Source organism: Gobio gobio (genome assembly GCF_949357685.1).
Source record: "Gobio gobio genome assembly, chromosome: 19".
Taxonomy (NCBI): Eukaryota; Metazoa; Chordata; class Actinopteri; order Cypriniformes; family Gobionidae; genus Gobio; species Gobio gobio.
Genome location: NC_137112.1, coordinates 47,222,569 through 47,242,617, shown reverse-complemented (window position 1 = coordinate 47,242,617; position 20,049 = coordinate 47,222,569). Strand labels below are relative to the sequence as shown.

General features: G+C 37.9%; 1 protein-coding gene across 7 annotated transcripts in view; it reads left to right on the top strand.

Moving 5' to 3' along the window:
* The window catches only part of kcnab2a (potassium voltage-gated channel subfamily A regulatory beta subunit 2a), a gene marked incomplete at its 5' end in the record, with an annotated part of 203,954 nt that overhangs the window by 126,349 nt on the left and 57,556 nt on the right, over positions 1 to 20,049 (top strand). The window contains one exon of one of the 7 annotated variants that reach the window (XM_079844308.1): positions 7,076 to 7,884. The exons of the other annotated variants lie outside the window; for them this stretch is intronic. Coding sequence (XP_079700434.1) covers positions 7,676 to 7,884 — 209 coding nt within the window. Of the gene's footprint in view, positions 1 to 7,075; positions 7,885 to 20,049 lie in introns of those variants that run through there. 7 annotated transcript variants of the gene reach the window in all.

Genomic DNA, 20,049 nt, shown 5'->3' with positions numbered 1-20,049 from the left:
CCCCTAAATGCATTGAAGCAACTGCCATGTGATTGGTTGATTAGATAATTGCATTAATGAGAAATTGAACAGGTGTTCCTAATAATCCTTTAGGTGAGTGTATATCAGGGGTCGGCAAGTACATTTTTTGTTTCAGTGTTTATTTATTGATCCTTAATTTAGTTTCAAATAGCCTTTGTTGATGTTATTTATATATAAAAGCACTTCCGTTATTCACGATTAAGTATCGTATTTAATGGGAACTTATTTTTATCATTAGGTACGTAAGGCAAAAGTAGTTAAGAATGAAGAATAAACTGAAATTCACGGCATAAAATGATTTCCCATTTGCTTTCCCCCGCCTGTTCTGGTGTCCATCATGTTGAAATAATAGTGAGGTTTAAACAGTCCGGTTTATGGATACCAGTGCTACAGCCGCTCTAGCGCTCCCCTGATTAATGGAATTGAAAGGATTTGATGCTCAAGAAACGTTTATTATTAATCTTGAAAATACAAAATACTTTTTTTAATCAGTATAAATGTCTTCTTTTCTAGTTTAAAAAATCTCAACACACAGCATGATATTAATTATCTCAATAAATGTCTCTTGTTTTCCAGAATAAATATCTTCACATCCTTAAAACAAGCTAACCTTGCAGCAGGACCTGTTGTTTTTGGCCTTTTCACACACCTATTTTGAAAATATCCATTGAATCTGGCCCAGAAAGTCATCGTTGGACATTGTGTGGATGAAAACTTCAGTTGCCATAGAGATCGCACATCCGCCTTCTCAAATTCACAAGGACTGTGGCCAGTCAGTGTGGGAAGAAGACTTATAGGTTTCTAAATCAGCAAAATGGCACTATACATCATTTCCATGTTGTATTGATCAAGCGCTCCGCATCATTTCATTGGCGTCTTGCACGTCACAGGCGTTCATTGATCTCCCATTATTACATTTGACCAAATCATGAACCAATATCAGCCAGCCCGATGAATCGATGTGCTTACTGAGGCATGATGGTTATGAATCGTTTGTTACTTGGCAACTAGAACCCACACACAGGTCAAAATACATGTACTTAAAGCGAGCCGCTTCCCAGATGGCTCCGCTAATCTGCAGAGGGTTGTGTGACAGTGGTGTGGGTTTCACTTTGATACTGTACGTGCAGATACACAATATGATTAAACCAGACCCTTGGGTTTGTTCGGCCTGTTATGCTTTGTGTCATTATTGTGTCACAGCTCCTGACGTGCCGAAATCAGGCATCGGCTTTCCAACATGGTCACACGTGTGTGTGTGTGTGTGTGTGTTCTGGATGTAAGCCACTTTTTAAATCATCAGGCCTGTAAATAAATGGTATTTTATAGGGATGCCACAATTCTCAATATAATATTGAACCGTTCGATACGGTATTCACGGTTCAATATGCGCTTGTGAATTGCGTTTTTTTCGGTTTCGCATTTAATTAATTATTTTCCTACAAATTCTATAATTTGCCTCCATCCCAATACTGAACAACGCGACATTCATTCACATCACAAGTTAGTGGTAGAGTTATACTCACGGAACACTAGAGTTATTCACAATCATGAAAGTTCATTATTTGCATGCGTTTTAAAGCCTTGCCGGTTTCATTCGATGACATAATTTTCAGTTTTGAGTGAAATATCGCTTTAATGTTAATACAACAACAAAAGAGAGAAAATCACTCACTGCTCTTGACTGAAAAACTAATACAGTAGCTAAGAATCAGTGTATATTTTATAGTGAAGTCTATGTAGTGTTTTATTTTTACATTTATTCATTCAATTTCATTCTTAAATGCTGCTGTACAGCTCTGAGCTGCCAGTGTAAATCTTTATATATATTTATTTTATATTATCCAACACACTAGGAATGTGTACAAGGTTTTTTTTTAAAGTAAAGTTTTAAGTTTAAGTAAGGGTTTTCAATTCTTTTAAGTAAAATAAAGAAAGAGTATTGCAATAAAAAGTCTTTTTTTCTCTTTAACCTCTTGCAGTTCCTGTCGCCTAAGAATAGAATAACAAAAACTGATGTGACAAGCCATCAGAACCGAACCGAACCGAAAACCGTGGTTAAAAACCGAGGTATGTATTGAACCATGGACTAACTGTATTGTTGCATCCCTAGTACGTGCAGATACACAATATGATTAAACCAGACCCTTGGGTTTGTTCGGCCTGTTATGCTTTGTGTCATTATTGTGTCACAGCTCCTGACGTGCCGAAATCAGGCATCGGCTTTCCAACACGGTCACACGTGTGTGTGTGTGTGTGTGTGTGTGTGTTCTGGATGTAAGCCACTTTTTAAATCATCAGGCCTGTAAATAAATGGTATATTATGTTAAAAAAGCACCCGCGGGCACAAATGCATCGCACAAAGTTTGGTGACCCTGCTGTTTGATTGTGAGAGGAGCTGACGCAGACAAAGCCTCTCGCTCCACTTGACGGGTTCTGCATCGGCCAGGGTTTCATACGGGTGACAAAATTGCCGGCTGAGTTTGAACAAGTGTGGCATGTTCGCCTCCCACTGCCCGCTTGCCCCAATCCATCACCGTTTAACTGGAGCCATGGATACAGAGCAATATTTAAAAAGACTCATAACCGATCTAGATGTTTGCATTAGCCACTTGGAATGGTTGTGTTACACAAAGATTGGACAGTTTGCTGGTCTGCTGATAGAGACGCTCCTGTCTACCTCCACTTGCATATCTACGCATGTACTTGATTATAATTCAAATGCAAATGGACTAAGGATTAGTATCTAAGTCCAAAATAAACATTCGCCGATAGGGGTGTCGAAATTAATCGTTTCTTTGATGCATTGCGATGCAGACGAGCACGATTTGGTATCAGTTAGATTAGATTAGATTAGATTAGATTAATGTATTTGTAAGGGGACAATACAATTTCATAAAAACACATGAACAAACATGAGTAAAAAAGCCAGAATTAGCCAAAAGGCTATTTTTCATCTGTAGTCCCCTGGCCAAGATGTTAAAAGAGCAAAAATATGACACTAATATACATAATTAGTAACAACACAAAACAAATCTAAAAAACATTACTGGCAAATGACAAATACACAAAACACACCGCTAAAACAACCATGAAAAAACACAGGACATTCAGCCTATAAAAACAAAAACAAATTGTTTTTACAAAGAGACAGGTTCAAGTCTTAGTGTTGACAGCTATATGTGTCAATCAGCCATTTTTTTAACTGTTTAGTAAAAGCTTTAAAAGTAATTGCCTGTCTAATTTCATCTAGTAATCTGTTCCACTCACTAGCACCTCTCACAGACCAAGCTGACTGGCTGAAAGTACAGTCAGTAATAGTTCAGTAATAAGACCATAACAGATTAAAATGTGCTGATTATTTCTGACGTCATTTGTCACATACGTGCGTTGTTGCGGTAGCATACAATGGCAGAGGGAGGCGAGTGTGAGTAATTAAAATGCTCCAACTACTTTACAAGACGACATCTGGGCACATTTCGGCTTTTATGAACAATCTGGTAAGCAGGACCTGGAGAACACACGCGCTGTGTGTAAATCAAAGATTTATCAAAACGATTTAATTTACACTTGGGCACATAAATGTATCTCCGCAAAATGGATATAAATCCGATCTTCAATTCCTGCACTATATGCAGATTTAATGGAGTTCACGTCACCGAAAACAACAGATGAGCTGCTTTTTAATAATCATCATTGAGCCACGCGCTCTCCTATTGCTGTCTTTGATTTTGAAATTAGAAATCAAAGGCTGCAATAGGAGCGAGCGCGGCAACAGCACTGGTCAGATCATTCAGTTTCTTTACTTTTAATGAAGATGATTATATGTTGGGCACCTATGACTTTACTTTCAGTAGTTTGTGCGTTCACTTGATGAAGAGATACTCAGCCGAGATACTCAACTTCAGTAGCGCTGCATATCTGACTATAACACGTCATATAGTGCATAACACGCTCTCGCATTATTTATTTTTTAGCATTGTTGCGAGGAGTAAAATTTACATATGTGGTTTCAACAACCAGATGATTTAGACTTTAGTTTTGACTGTAATGCGGCCCAGACCACCTCCTGAAGTGGCTTTCAGTATTTTCTATTTGTTCTAAATGCTCCAGTTGTCTTCTGTACCCAGACTTGAGTTTTGTTTGATACATTCAAGAAGTGTGTTTTCTTTGAGCAGGTAAAATTAAAGGTTCAGTTCATAACTGACTCTCCATTTGGCTGATAACTTTTTTTGGGATCTGCAACATTACTTGGTTAAGTCAAATTGTAAGAAAGATCTGAGAATTAAAGGGATAGTTCAAATTTGACCATCGTTTACTCGTCGTTCCAAAACGGTATACATTTTTCCCCATGCCTTTCGAAAATGTAAAATATTTCAAAAAACATTGGGAACCAATCGTCATTGTAGCCCATTGATGTCCAGTGTATGGACAAGAAAACATTTCTCAAAATATCTTCTCTAATGCACCACCGAGGAAAGAAAGTCTTACAGTTTGTAGCAACATGAGGGTAAGTGAATGACAGAATTTTCAGTTCTGGAATAACTATCCTTTTAAATAGAAAACGGTTTTCTAATCAAAATATCTGTGCATCTTTTTTTACCCCATTTACTTTCACTGAATGAGCAAATCATCCTTCAGAATATCTGTTTGTGTTCTACATCTTTGGAACAACATGTAGAACAAATGACAGATTTTTCAACTATCCCTCCATATGGTGATATACAATTCCTGGCATTAAGCCACCAAAATGGAAATATGTGGAACAGTGTTTTTGTGATATATATTTTTACTGAAGAAATCTCCTATTTATATGATGCTCTACGTGACAAAACTACCTGGTTGTCATACATGTGTGATTTTAAAAAACTGCTACATTTCATGACATAAATATTTTTGTATAAAAAAGTAATGCAAAATAAAGTAAGAACTATTTATGGCGGGTCATTTTCCTCAATTAACACACTGTTGGCAGGTCTGGATATACTTCATTATTTTATTACTATAACAATGTGCACCATCAGCATGCACTTTATCCATTCCTGTGCCCACTCACAATTACCACTAAATTTCCCTGCTCTGCCAATATTATTTTCCAGCATCCTGTGTCGTTCCTGTCCACATTGATTTCCATAACACAGCTAATTGGTTGCTGCCGTGTGCTTCCTGTCTTTACTGCTGATACCGACATAATTGGACAACTAATCCACACTTTCAAAAGTTTTGAGATGCATGAAATTCCTCCCACGTTTTAAAGGGTTAAGATAGCTGTCCCGAATTGGAGATAATAGTTTGGCTAACGTATTCCCCTGTGTGCATCTAATGTCTGACAGGAAGGCAGGCAGGTGAACTATAATGATTTAGCGTTTCACTGTAATGTGCTCCAGCCTCCCCTGGCTTTGATACACATTCAGACAGATCAAGTTGCATAATGAATATTTTACACATGCCTGCACTGCATGCATGTATGAAAGATCCTGCCGTGCACAGGGCGAAATTGTTTTTGCCTTCACCAGGACTCAGCTCCTTTATTCTCTTGTTAATTGTCAACAGCTTGAAGTCCGAGTGGACACCTAATAACACACAAGCCTCTACGGTGGCATCAGCTGCAAGCTGTGCAAATAAACCTGCTGTTCTTGCTTTCAATCTTTTTGTTCTTTTTTTTTTTTCAGTTTCAATTTAGTGAGGTCGATTGACATGATAACTACATTTACACTGACTATAAATGGCTTCCCTTAAGGGATCCTTGATTATGACTTTTTTAACTTTAGTGAGTGTGTAATGTCGCTGTTTGAGCATTAACAACATCTGCAAAGTTACAACGCTCAAAGTTCAAAGCAAAGGGAGATATTTACTTTTACAGAAATCACTTTTTAAGGACTACAACAAACGGCTGGTGGGGACTACAACAAGCTTCTTCCTGGGTTTGTGACATCACTAACCTTAATTTACATAAACCCCGCCCCCGGGAACACACAGCAAAGGGGATGAGGAAGAGTTGTTGTAGTGGAGCATATTTGAGACTCTGCTCAAGCTGTCGCATCCGTCTTTTCACATTTATTGCGATACAGTACGAACACAAGGCAATAGCATGTTATAAAAGCAAGATGACAGCATAAGTTATAGCCGTAATTAAACTAAACTATACCTGTCCTCTCTTCATGCAGCAGATATTCTCTGGCTCTCTGCACCTCACAACAGTTTCCACATGAGCGGTTTGTAGATTATCATGACAGAACATGCTAATCTATGACATGAAGATTGTTAAATCATTCAGAAATATCTCATTCTACACGAGTCTCTATCATTGTCTGGTTTGAACATAAAAGGCTGAACAGTTTGAAATTTTCAGTGTGTCTGCGTGAGGTAATCAGAGCTGCTAACACGAGCTCCTGAAGCCCCGCCCTCTTCCTGAAAGGGGGCGTGGAGCTGCAGCTCATTTGCATTTAAAGGGACACACAAAAACGGCACGTTTTTGCTCGCCCTCAAAAAGTGAGAATTTTAACATGCTATAATAAATGATCTGTGAGCTAAAACTTCACACACACTCTGAGGACACCATAGACTTATTTGACATCTTGTAAATAGGGGTATTATTATAGGACCCCTTTAAATAGAAAATGATTATTTTAAAATATTTATTTTACTGTATTTTTGGTAAGGTGAGCATAGGAGACTTCTTACAAAAACAAAAAATCTTGCAGACAACAAACTTCTGAAATGAAGTGTGCGTTATTGGTAAACATCTGGAAAAAATGAATGCGTTTTTTTTACTTTGAAAGTAAAACTTCTGTTGTGCCACTTGAAATGAAAATGACGCAAATATAAGAAATGCTTTAAAATAATGTTGTAAAGTATTAGTACAAATATGAAGAAAAATACCACTGTAGAGCCTCCCACCTTCTCTCCTTCTCTATCACATTCTGTGTTTCTGTACTCTCTCTTTCAGCTCCCGTTTGCTCCTCCCACCCTCTCGTACTCTTTCACTCATGCTCTGCCTCTTTGTGTCTTGTGCTCTGAATGCACTTGTAAGTTTAATCTCCGCTAAGGAGGAGGAGGAGGAGCGCCAATGCATGTTAGGTATCTCAGCAGCTGACAGATACAGTGCTCACAGGGGGAGGCATGAGAAGACATCTATTTGTTGCTTTATGAAGTCTGTTTGGCCATTTTTTTGTGTGCGCTGCCAATGCCAAGTGATCTGAAGCACTGAGCTGAGATTAGAAGGAAACCAGCTAGTGTGTTTGGATATGTGCTGTCTTTGATCAGAGCTGAAACAAGGATTCGAATGCAAAGGAAAAAACGTTGAAATTAAGACTTAAAGCCTCTTACGTGAGACTGTATGTGACATGGGAGCCGTGCAGGTGGTCTTGAGCTGCAGCCTATTTGATAATCGAGCTTTTAAGTTCATGTGCCGGTCGGGGAAGCAATGAAATGGGATTCGCGGGCATCGCTGAAGACGGCTTTATCGGGTCTTTGCCAGTCTAGTTGTGCAAGTCAGGCTTCAGTGTTATTCGCCTCCTCTTAGTCAGGAGTCAAAACACCTTGCACTGAGAAACTTTTAAGTCTCCAGAGGATCTGGATCTGGCTAGTTTTTTGGAGACTGCGCTCTTCCATTGAATTTTCTCTGTGATAACCGTCCATCCTCTGAGACGGGATGCAGGTGTCATTCGTTTGCACGGACCACCGGTCTATGAGCCGTAGCACGGATGACCGGCTCAATCGACAAAATGCTAACAGTCCAAGCAGTGGTACCCGAAGCAAGTTCAAAGCTGTGGCAATGGTGGCCAGGAGCCTTGGGCAGCTCTCCGTCCAGAGCGTGCCCTCTTCAAGTGACCAGAGCATGAGAACTGGCATGAAATATAGGTAGGAAAACTAATATATTGAAAGAGTAACTGTGCCTGTTGGATAGTATCCAATAATGAAAATGTTGTGATTTAAATATGATTTTATGTGTGATACGATTAAAGTTAGATTAAGTTATAAATAATAGTATTTGCATCACTTTGTCAGAATATAAAGAAAATGCTGAATGGTTCAATAGCGTAATAATTGGCGTATGCTAGTGCATGTATAAATTTCAACAAAGTGCTTTAATTGCATATAATAATGAAATCAGCCCCTTCAATTTGACTATTACTCTTCAAATCATTCTGCAAATGCAGCTTTAACTGTTGGAGAATAACGGCTACTGTTTTCCTCAGTCATTTTAACCCAATTGAGCCTTTGGCAAAATAGACATTTTCCAGAGCTTTTTGTCCTCATAGATTTACTGCACAACTGCTGACCTATGTGTGTGTTATGACCATTCTCTTAGGTGTTAATTATATATAATAGTATTATATAATTTCATTATATAATTAGTGTGTATTTCCAAGAGTTCATCCTTCCGTTTCATGAAATGCAAAGCAAATTGAAATCAAACGTTTTCTACATTAATTAGCAACAAACCTGCAAGTATTTGTTAATTTACATAATGACTGCTAGATTGCTTTCAGCTGTCACGTTCATTTGCACCAAAAAAAAAAAAAAAGAATCCTAATAACATCTCTTAATGGAAGACATGTGATGTTTCCATCCTATTTTAAATCAGGATGGCAAAGTGATTTTGTTGTCAGAGGCTCCAATTTATGTCAGGTTTAATATTTGCTCCTGTAGAGCGAGAGAGTTGGCTAGACCTTGTTCATTTATGCATTCATTATGAGTTACTTCATGCAATGTCACTGTCTTAAAGCTTCATCTTCCCTTTTTAAAGAAATCCTCTTGTTGTTGGAAACCCCAGATGTAATAAATAAAGGAAGCTCTTTGCACAACACAGTGGCCACATCTTTCACGCTCCAAAAGAGTAAACAAACACCATCAAAATATTGTAAATATAATAAAAATCTCAGTTGTTCTGAAGGGATACAGTAACTCTTTTTGAGGATCAAGTTGGTAGTCCTCTGATAGTTATCGGTCTCTCTATATATGGAAGTGGTTACCATAAACTATTCTTCTAAGATCTCTATGTACAACATACGGGTTTGTCATGAACTATGCCTTTAAGGGAGAGGTAACTTTGCACTCTATTGTTGTAATTCTCTGTGGCAAGCTGTATTTGATTCCAGCGCCTTCTGTTGTCTTGAGATTAAGATCATCGAGTGATTCCCCCGATGCCAAGAGTCAAAGATCCTTCCGGCTCTTAGAAGCTCCCCATATTGACTGCAAGGTCAGCATCTGATCTTCTGCCAGAGGATGTGTGTGTGTGTGTGTGTGTGTGTGTGTGGATAAACTAGAGCATCGCTTTGAGCCGATGAAGCTCAGAGCGACCCAATCGAGCCCTGCTACTGTGAACGTGTTCTTTGTGAGTACATGTATATGCGATGAAAGACTGTGAGCAGTTTCTTTGAGTGTTTGTTTATGTGTGTTTGAGAATTGTGCCCAAATACCCAGAGGAAGAAAGCCCGGGACACACTGCTCTCTTGTCAGGGTGAGTTTCAATGATGTGCCATTTTAAGTCCCTGGAGCTGTTGGTAGCAGGAGTGGGCCATTGCACTCAAAGTTCAAGATTCTGAAACTTAAGCACTGGAAGTTACATCACAGACCACTTTTAATGCAATATAATGAACGTGCTATGAAGGGAAAACAAGCTGTCTGCCTCTAGAACTACTGGTAAAGGATGTTCATGCCACATAGCATATTTTCTTAGCAATAGATGCTATTTACACTAGGGATGCACCGAATCCAGGATCCAATATTGTGCTTTTTGATGGGGTTCGGTTTTGCCGAACCATATAATTTTTTTCCACCGAACCCTAGGCTTGCACTAAACGTAGTGCTGGGCGGTATGACCAAAAATTTATATCACGGTATTTTTCTAAATTATATCGGTTTCACGGTATATGACGGTATTTTTCACCCTATGCATGACCGGGTGTTAACCACATTTTCTACTGATTGAGAGAGGAAATACTGTAGTAGATTGACTAGAATGCCCTATTTTACTGTCATGACGGGTGAATATTGTAGAAAAATTCCACACTAGAGTTAATATAGGTTTGCAAAGCCCCACAAAATGATGCTATGGAGAGACAAAGGCACATGAATGTAAAAATATGACCACAGAGAGAGAGAAAAACAGAGTTGAGGGCACCTTAAGCATTTAAAAAATCGTATCTTGTTGTTATAAAAATCCTATACAACAACAAACTGCCAAAACGAGGGAGAAACGCTGATATTTGCAATACATTTAAGAGCACTCTCTGAACAAATGACACATCAGTTTAACACAGAAAGAATAAAGCAGTTACTTTTTTGCCCATCGCGGTCGTGATCAGACGTATGGTTGTATCCGTGTAGCCAAATCAGTGCACATTTCGTTTGAGGACATGATGAAATTATGTGCGCATACACGCTTTGAGTTCACGGAGCACTATATGCACAATATGAAATATGTCCATAAAAAACGTAAACGTGCTCGCTCCGGTCTGTATCTGATCTATATGATCCATGTGGTGAGTGTTGTTAATCTCATCACGGCGCTCCGCGCAGAAACCGCTCTCTCTCGCGCGCCGCGTGTAGTTTAAATCTGAAATAGCCCCTATAACCTCAAATAGGGCATTCTTTGGAGGGGACAGCGCTTTGTAGTGGTGTCCGAAACCATAGTGGACGTTATTGAGTGCACTCATTCTATCCCACATCGATGTACACACAACGGTTGTCCGACTTCACGCACTCGTTTTCATTCACTCCTTCACATAAAGTGATAACGTAGGGAATAGTGAATGGGGGTATAGGAGGCTATCTCGGATTCTGTAATGCGATCTCCGCTGTGCTCTGACTGCTCTCACTACAGTGCAACAGTGAAATGGGTCCCCTCTCAAACAATGATGCGCTGCGCCGCGTTCCGAACGTTGCTTAAGCGACATACCGGTATTGCGGTATCATCAAAATTCATATCATAACAAAAATAAATACCGGTATGAACCGGTATACCGCCCAGCACTAACTAAACGCCTCCGCTGGTCAACGCAATGACGCCGCCGTTGATTATGGGAAGGTGTTTATTAGGTGGACCGTTCGAATGCAGAAGGCTTCGAGAAAGTGAAAATGGAACTTGTGAGCAGAAAACGTGTTGTTTGGCAGTACTTTCAGTCAAAAGAAGGCGATTCAAGTCGAGCTACATGTTCAATTTACAATGTCCATTTGTGTCGTGGTGACAAGGACCCTAAACAATACACAACATCGCCGCTGTTAAAACACTTGCGTATGAAATAGGGCTGCCACTAACGACTATTTTTATATCGATTAATCTATCGACTAATTTGTCGATTAATCTATCGACTAATTTATCACAATTTTTCAACAATTTTACTTAAAAACATTTAATTTAACTTGCAACGTTGGCATTCAGTAGTGTACTATAAAAAAAGTATAAATGTAAACAAGCCCTTGACAAAATGTAAAAGTAAAAATTTAAAAAGGTACAAATTTGTAAACCAACTTAACAAAAAAAGAGAATATCAGCAAATACGTTTTATATAGAATAGTGTTTGTCACGATACCAAAATTATGACTTCGATACGATACCAGACCAAAATATCTCAATACCGATACCATGGCAAAAAACAGTAAAAGTAATTGAATAATGTGACAGAACTTAAAATTCATTTTTATCATTGTTATAGGGTTAAAAAAACCCTAAAAACTCACTTGGCCGGCATGTTCCTGCCCTGCTTCACACAGAATATGAGGTCCGGCCCTTTAAGAGCTGCACGGACCAAATTCATTGTAACACCCGATTTCTCATTCAACTCTGTATACGTTCACTAAAGACATATCCCACTGCGTCTACCCGAATACTCAACAGGACGTGCATTTTTACATATTTTTTACCATTCAAACCCAATAATCCGCGAAACTGGCGTCGCGATCAGACAGGCTGCGCCGCACTTTTCTGTTGCCTTCTTTTCCCTGAGCTGCGCGTATATATTGGACTGTTCTGCTTCAATTGTTTAGTGAACGCTCACACACACATCCTCACTCCTGCTGTCACACACACGTCCTCACTCCTGCTGTCTCACACACACACACACACGTCCTCACTCCTGCTGTCACACACACACACACATTAAGAAATACTGCTCTTATTAGAGCGCTGTCATTTTTATAGTACCGGTACTAATACAATTTCATATCGTACCCAAATTACCCAGTTGAATAAAAATATTGATGCTGACTAATTAACAGCGTCGATGACACAGTCGATTGTATCGACCAATCGCGACAGGCCTAGTATGAAACATCGAAAGAATGTGAGTTGTGCATGAGGGAATCTACAGACAGCAGCCAAAATGCAGCAACTTCAGCTACGGCAAAGGAAGGACAGTCATCCTGGAATTATGTTGTTCTTTCTTTACAGTTAAAATAACATGAAAAATACACTGCTGTGGACGTTGTTTACTTCATTAAAGGGTTACTTAGGTGATCCAGCATTAAGCTTTGTATCAGTAGAAACCCGGTAGTATATTCAAATGATGGTACTCCCCCCCCCCCCCCATGTCCCCCTGAGACAAGAGAATTATGCATTTTATTTCTGGAAAAAATCATCTGATGATGCAAATATCTTCATTTTGTATCATCGGAGTCTAAAGACTACATCTAAAGACTTCTTTTCTCAGTCTAGAAGGAGCCAACTTAAAAAATTATTTCACATTTCTTCTACATAAATGACCCAGTTTAAATACACATTCATCTTCCCAGCGCTGAAGTGCCCCTTTAATGTGTTTACTGTGATAATGGACTGAGGATGGGAGTAGGATTTGGGAGTCAGTTTCGGATTCGAACCCCAAAAATTTGGATTCGGTGCATCCCTAATTTACACTGTGTAAAAATAGCAGTATTCTTAAATTTTATTTAAGTGTAAATGGTAGTTAAATGTTATACTTATAAATAGTGGCAAATACTATTTGTACCTCAGTGTTGTTGGATGAAATAATAACTGTGTAAATTTCCGATAACTTTCCAATTTGATATATGACGGGAAAAGGGAGTATAGCGAGTTCGGCAAAAGACCGACTCGAACACGGGTCGATTTGCGGCAAAACTTTGTGCCACGTGCGTACGTCCCCCTACACCATTGCTACTGTTGACAATTCCAGTGTCTTCCGTGATTTTGTCTGCCCCTTCCCATCCAGACATTAGTGGGCGGAGTTAGTGTAAATAGCCTCTGCCAACAATGCGGGCTATTTGCAGTCAGTGTAAATAGATACTCTGGAAAATAAATATGTTTTTCAGTATGATTAGCTTTTAACTCGGTTCTCTCGAAGGGATAAAAGTTCCTCCAGTTCTGTTTTCCGGGATTCACTCTGGCAGACCGGCACCTTTGTCTCACCTAGTGTAATTTTCTTTAGTCACTTCCAATCACAATCTCATTCTGCCCAGATGAATCGAAGCAGACAGGGCCATTGTAAAGAGAGAAGAGTGGAGGGGGGCTTTCAATTAACCAGCATCTTTCCCAGTCCAGCCCAGTGCTGTATTACTCTGGTCTCTCTCCACCGATGGTTAGACAAAGGCATTGTAGCGGTGGGTGTAGAATTGGGAATGCTGCCATACCGTAGATTAAAGTAGCTTGACATGGCTGCGTTATCTTATCCTCCTCGCTCTGTGTGGAGATGCTTCAGTTTAGCTGAATTAACTGATTAAATAGCTCCGGTCAGGATTCAATTAATGATTTATGTTAAACAGGCTTATGATTTTGTGGAGGAGATCATATTACGCCAGTTGCTGCAGAATGGGCTGCAAACCTCTTTATTTATATTCTGCAAAATAAAACCATTCACCCATTCCCAAGTCAACACAAAACGTGTTCGCAACCATTTTTACTTCCATAAATAAAACGGGATATACGATGAAGACATCAGATGAAAAGGAGGTGAAGCCAAGCTATATATTTTTTTTTAAATATTGTGAAGACAAACTATTCATTGCAATAATTTTTTAGCTGACTGGGTGCAGGTTGGTTTCAAAGATTTCTCTCTTTTAAAATGGAAGATTTTTGGCTAGCACAACATACTGGATGTATTTTGCATATTATTTGCATAAAATTAATTGTTAATGTTTGTTGATAACAGTTGTCCTGCTTTTATGTGGAATTTTTTTCATGATTCTTTTGAATAGATTTTTTTTTTTACATTATAAAATTGTCTCTTTTGATTTAATGCTACTTGATTTCAACACAATTTAATGCATCCTTGCTGAATAAAGTATTAATTTAATTAAAAAAAAAACGAAATAAAAGTCTTACAGACCAGTGTTAATTTTGACAGCAAATTTTGATTTAGTTTTAGTCAGTCTTTTGACTAAAATGCCATTTAGTTTGAGTCATATTTTAGTCACCTGAATTGTTTTTAATTTTTGTCTAGTTTTAGTCGACTTAATATCATTAAATCTACTGTAAATTTAGTCTCCTTAAATCTAATGAGTTTAGTTAAATTGTAATACATTAAGTATTTAAGCCTTACATAACCGACTGTCACTTGAACTGACATTTTGACATAATTTTGTTTTTGACATTAAAAATACACGAAAGAGCTCAATTCACTTTTTTAAAAACATCTATATAGTTTTTATAACTTTGTATTTCTGTTTTAGTCAGTAGGCCGTATCAGGTTAAGCTAAAGCTTCAAATAAGTTTGTTTATTTATTTTTTTAATTTCAGTTAACATTTATTTAATTTCTAGTAATGAAGATTTTTTTAAATGGTTTTAGTGAACTATTATAACCCTGATACGTTATTGAATATGTGTCAAATACTGGTCTTTCCTCCTGAATATGAATAAAATGGGAATTAAATTAAATACAGTTTATTGTGTAACCAAAAACGAATATATAATGCGTGACTTTTAATCTGTTACTCAGGACATCAGTTCTGACCCGATCTCTTCCCTAATCGACCCTCACTAACATTTTCTTCTCGTTTTTATCTATTGACGGTAAATGTTTTCGTCATAGTTTTTGTCATCCAACACTAGTTTTTATTTAGTTATCTCGTTTTCATCAGTGAAAAAAGGTTGTTGACGAAAATTATGACAAATTATTCGTCAGCGAAAGGAACACTGTTACAGACCCCACATGTTTGAACTAAACATTATAGTTATGGTCCCTTAGAAGGTCCTACTGTACAAACAAAATATTTAAATCAGTCTACTGTATAATTTCTAAGTTAATTCTAACAATGAGACTGATCGTATGATTTTTTTATATGAATAATTCTTATAATTTTTAATGTAAAAGGTTCCCTGTGTTCTTCAGTGTTTATAAGGTGACTTGTATATCTGAGACGCACCAAACACACTTTAATAGCAAATGCGAAGCATAATTGGAAGTTCTGAGATGAAAAGTGTAGAGAAATATAAGACGGCGCAGTGAGTGTTGAAGTGTTAAGGCGTTAAAGTGTAGGCGTGTTGAGAGATTTTATTGCACTTCTGGATTTCACTATAAATGATACTACCTTCAGTTCAGACTCACTCCCACATGAAATAATGCCTGATGAATGTTTGTGAGGAACAAACAGCAGCCTTCGCTTCTACAAAGCCACACAATACCACTATAAATGCTATAAACGTCTCGCATGTGCATTTCTATTTAAAGCTTGAGGAGTGTGTATGTGTAATCCTTCCCTCTGATAACGGACGCTTTGTAATGCCTCTGAACTAAGGATGGATGGCTGTATTTTCCGCTCTCTGTGCAGTGCTGATAGCTTTTAATTGAGGCTTGCATGTTTGTGCTTTAGGAACGTGTTGATTCTCACTGGCAGCAGAATGTCTTTGTCGTTATCGTCGCGTTCTAGGAATAGATTTATTAATCCCGACAGGGCTCTACCAGAAGGAAACGCTTTTATTCGTCTCCCTGCTAATTTGTTGTGTTGATGTGGTGGACTACATGTTTTTGCCTTAGAAAAGGATTGTGTACTTCTTGTTGAGTAATGCTCCTGCTCAGAGAATAGAATCTGAATCATTTGAATGCCGTGCAACCAAAATTGGATCTATTTAATGCACGTTTCTGGTGTTGTTGAACACAATTCATCACATATTTCTAACAGAAAATGTATGTTTTTGTAATCTTTCATATAAACTCTGCTGAAATGATTTCAGTTTTAGCTGACGTCACCTAGGGTGCTTAAGTGTCAGTTCCAGCAGTGTTGCAGACGCGGACAAAAATCGGTTTTCTTTGTATTTTTCTGCCGATTTTTCCGGGAGTGCGCCCGCGTGCACATTCGCCTATATTGCAATCATTCGCGAACATGTCACTTGTGTGTTACAAACGGAAACTGGAGAACTGAGGGAAGAGACGAGATACGCTGAAGAATGAAGAGCCGCTTTCCTGCGCGAGCTGAAGTTGCGCGAGCTGAAGTTGCGCGAGTTTACCTCTCCACGCCTGCACAAGCGCAGATAGTGAGCGTTTGTTCAGCTCAGATTCTCACGTGTTGGATCGGATGAGAACGAAACTTGTGAAAAAGCCGAAATACTACTTTTTGTAGCCTAAAGAAGAACATGCATGCACTTTTGAAATGAAATACTATCAGTTCTGTAGCCTATAGGATGATCATTTGAATTTGACCTTAAAATTACATTGACTTAATTTAATTAAAAAAGCACCTGCTGTAGCATCTTAGTTTTTTTCGTTGCACTAAACATTATTTGATTTAACATTTTGGAACAATTATATACTTTGGTTTTATTTAATTTCACTGGTAAAGACTTTTTTTCTTTACACTGAATTTAAAAACAATTGCTGATTTAAGTAACATCTTTGTTTGGATTGCAGAATATGCAGTTGTTGCCTTTAATTTCACTTTTCAGCCTTTTAATTTCCAATTCAATTTCCCGTTAATTTCAGATTGCGGACTTGTTTTCATTAGCAAATACCAAATAAACATCTTGTTCATGTATACTTTAATTATTTTATTGTGTAAAAAATAATAATAATCGGAAATCGGAATCGGCCATGTAAAATCATGATCGGCGCATCACTACTTCACATAACAGAAGTAAACTGGGCTGCAATGGGCATTTTGCACGTGAGAAACTACTGAGATTAACTGTTAAAAATTATTCTGTTAGACTGAATGACAATATTTATGACCACCTGTGGGTGTAATTTGAGGTCTCCATAAAATGAACTTAAAGGGATAGTTCACCCAAAAATGAAAATTAGCCCATGATTTACTCCCCCTCAAGTTATGATCCATCCATCATAAAAGTGCATCTATCCATCATAAAAGTGCATCTATCCATCATAAAAGTGCATCTATCCATCATAAAAGTGCATCCATCCATCATAAAAGTGCATCTATCCCTCATAAAAGTGCATCCATCCATCATAAAAGTGCATCCATCCATCATAAAAGTGCATCTATCCATCATAAAAGTGCATCTATCCATCATAAAAGTGCATCTATCCCTCATAAAAGTGCATCTATCCCTCATAAAAGTGCATTTATCCCTCATAAAAGTGCATTTATCCCTCATAAAAGTGCATTTATCCCTCATAAAAGTGCATCTATCCATCATAAAAGTGCATCTATCCATCATAAAAGTGCATCTATCCCTCATAAAAGTGCATCTATCCCTCATAAAAGTGCATCTATCCATCATAAAAGTGCATCTATCCATCATAAAAGTGCATCTATCCATCATAAAAGTGCATCTATCCCTCATAAAAGTGCATTTATCCCTCATAAAAGTGCATCTATCCATCATAAAAGTGCATCTATCCATCATAAAAGTGCATCTATCCATCATAAAAGTGCATCTATCCATCATAAAAGTGCATCTATCCCTCATAAAAGTGCATCTATCCATCATAAAAGTGCATCTATCCATCATAAAAGTGCATCCATCCATCATAAAAGTGCATCCATCCATCATAAAAGTGCATCTATCCATCATAAAACTGCATCCATCCATCATAAAAGTGCATTCATCCATCATAAAAGTGATGGATAGATGATCCATCGCATCAGAAGGCCTTTATTAACCCCTGAAGCTGTGTGGATTACGTTTATGATGAATAGATGCACTTTTATGATGAATAGATGCACTTTTATGATGGATGGATTCACTTTTACTGACTTCATAAACAACCCATCAATTCACTGCCATTTATAAAGCTTGGATTAGCCAGGACTTTTAATATAACTTGATTGTGTTCGTCTGAAAGCAGAATGTCATACACACCTAGGATGATCTATCCATCATAAAAGTGCATTTATCCCTCATAAAAGTGCATTTATCCCTCATAAAAGTGCATCTATCCATCATAAAAGTGCATCTATCCATCATAAAAGTGCATTTATCCCTCATAAAAGTGCATTTATCCCTCATAAAAGTGCATTTATCCATCATAAAAGTGCATTTATCCATCATAAAAGTGCATTTATCCATCATAAAAGTGCATTTATCCATCATAAAAGTGCATTTATCCATCATAAAAGTGCATTTATCCATCATAAAAGTGCATTTATCCCTCATAAAAGTGCATTTATCCATCATAAAAGTGCATCCATCCATCATGAAAGTGCATCCATCCATCATAAAACTGCATCCATCCATCATAAAAGTGCATCCATCCATCATAAAAGTGCATCCATCCATCATAAAACTGCATCCATCCATCATAAAAGTGCATCTATCCATCATAAAAGTGATGGATAGATGATCCATCGCATCAGAAGGCCTTTATTAACCCCTGAAGCTGTGTGGATTACGTTTATGATGAATAGATGCACTTTTATGATGGATGGATTCACTTTTATGGACTTCATAAACAACCCATCAATTCACTGCCATTATAAAGCTTGGATTAGCCAGGACTTTTAATATAACTTGATTGTGTTCGTCTGAAAGCAGAATGTCATATATACACCTAGGATGAAATTTTTGGGTGAACTGTCCCTTTCATATACTGTTGTCATGTTAAAGTAAAATACACGACATACAGCTCTTAAATGTTATGTTCTTTATATCAATGTTCTGAAAGCTAATTTCAGATACAGTATTATATACTCTATATACACTACTACATATCATGTACTATACATATAAACCTACTATTAAAAAAAAATACTAAATACAGCCTTTGTGGACATTAGACTGCTCTCAAAAACATTAGAAAAATCTTACTGACCCCAACATTTTTAACAATGTACATTATCGCTACATGCGTAAATAAATGAGTCACATTAGTGAGAGTCGTGAGTAGCAAGGAGCCTTTTTTTTTTTTTTGTATGGGTGTGTCCAACCTATTTATCCTGAAGAGGAGGGAATTGTGTTGAACTTTGTGAACTCTGGGCGTTCCAGTTCTGAAGATCTACAGAGCTTTCTGTGAAACTGTGCATGTGCAGATTCTGTGTGGGCCGCTTCATAACCCTGAGAATGGTAACATGACCTCTTATTCACAAAGTGTGTGTGGAGGCTGTGGAAAAAGGGGTGGTGTTGGTGGAGAAGAGGGAAAGATGTGGGATTTGAGATGGAACTTATTTTTGACTAGAGCTGAAGCCGTTCTCAGGTAGAGCTACTGCTTTTAGAACAGGGTGTAGGAGGCATGCTCACAGTCTGAATTGCTCTTACATAAACACAAATTTCATAGAACAAATCCGCACGAGGCAGCCATCAGAGTATTGAGCACGGATGAAAGAACGTTGTACGTATAATTCATCACATTCCCCACTGCAGATTCCTTAAAAACGTGACCTTTTAGCCTTTGCCTGCCAATAATAACTCATACAGTAACAGCAAGGCTTGTGCACTATTTCAAAGGGGCCAGTTGGCTACCATTTGGTCATGTGACATGCATTTGCCCTAAAGGAGTAGTTCACCTAAAAATGAACATTTTTGTCATCATTTATTCAACCTTAAAGGAACACGCTGACTTTTTATCAGATTTGTCAATCATTTTCGTCATAATTTTCGTCAATAACCTTTTTTCACTGACGAAAACGAGACGATAACTAAATAGAAACTAGTGTTGGATGACAAAAACAGATGCGCA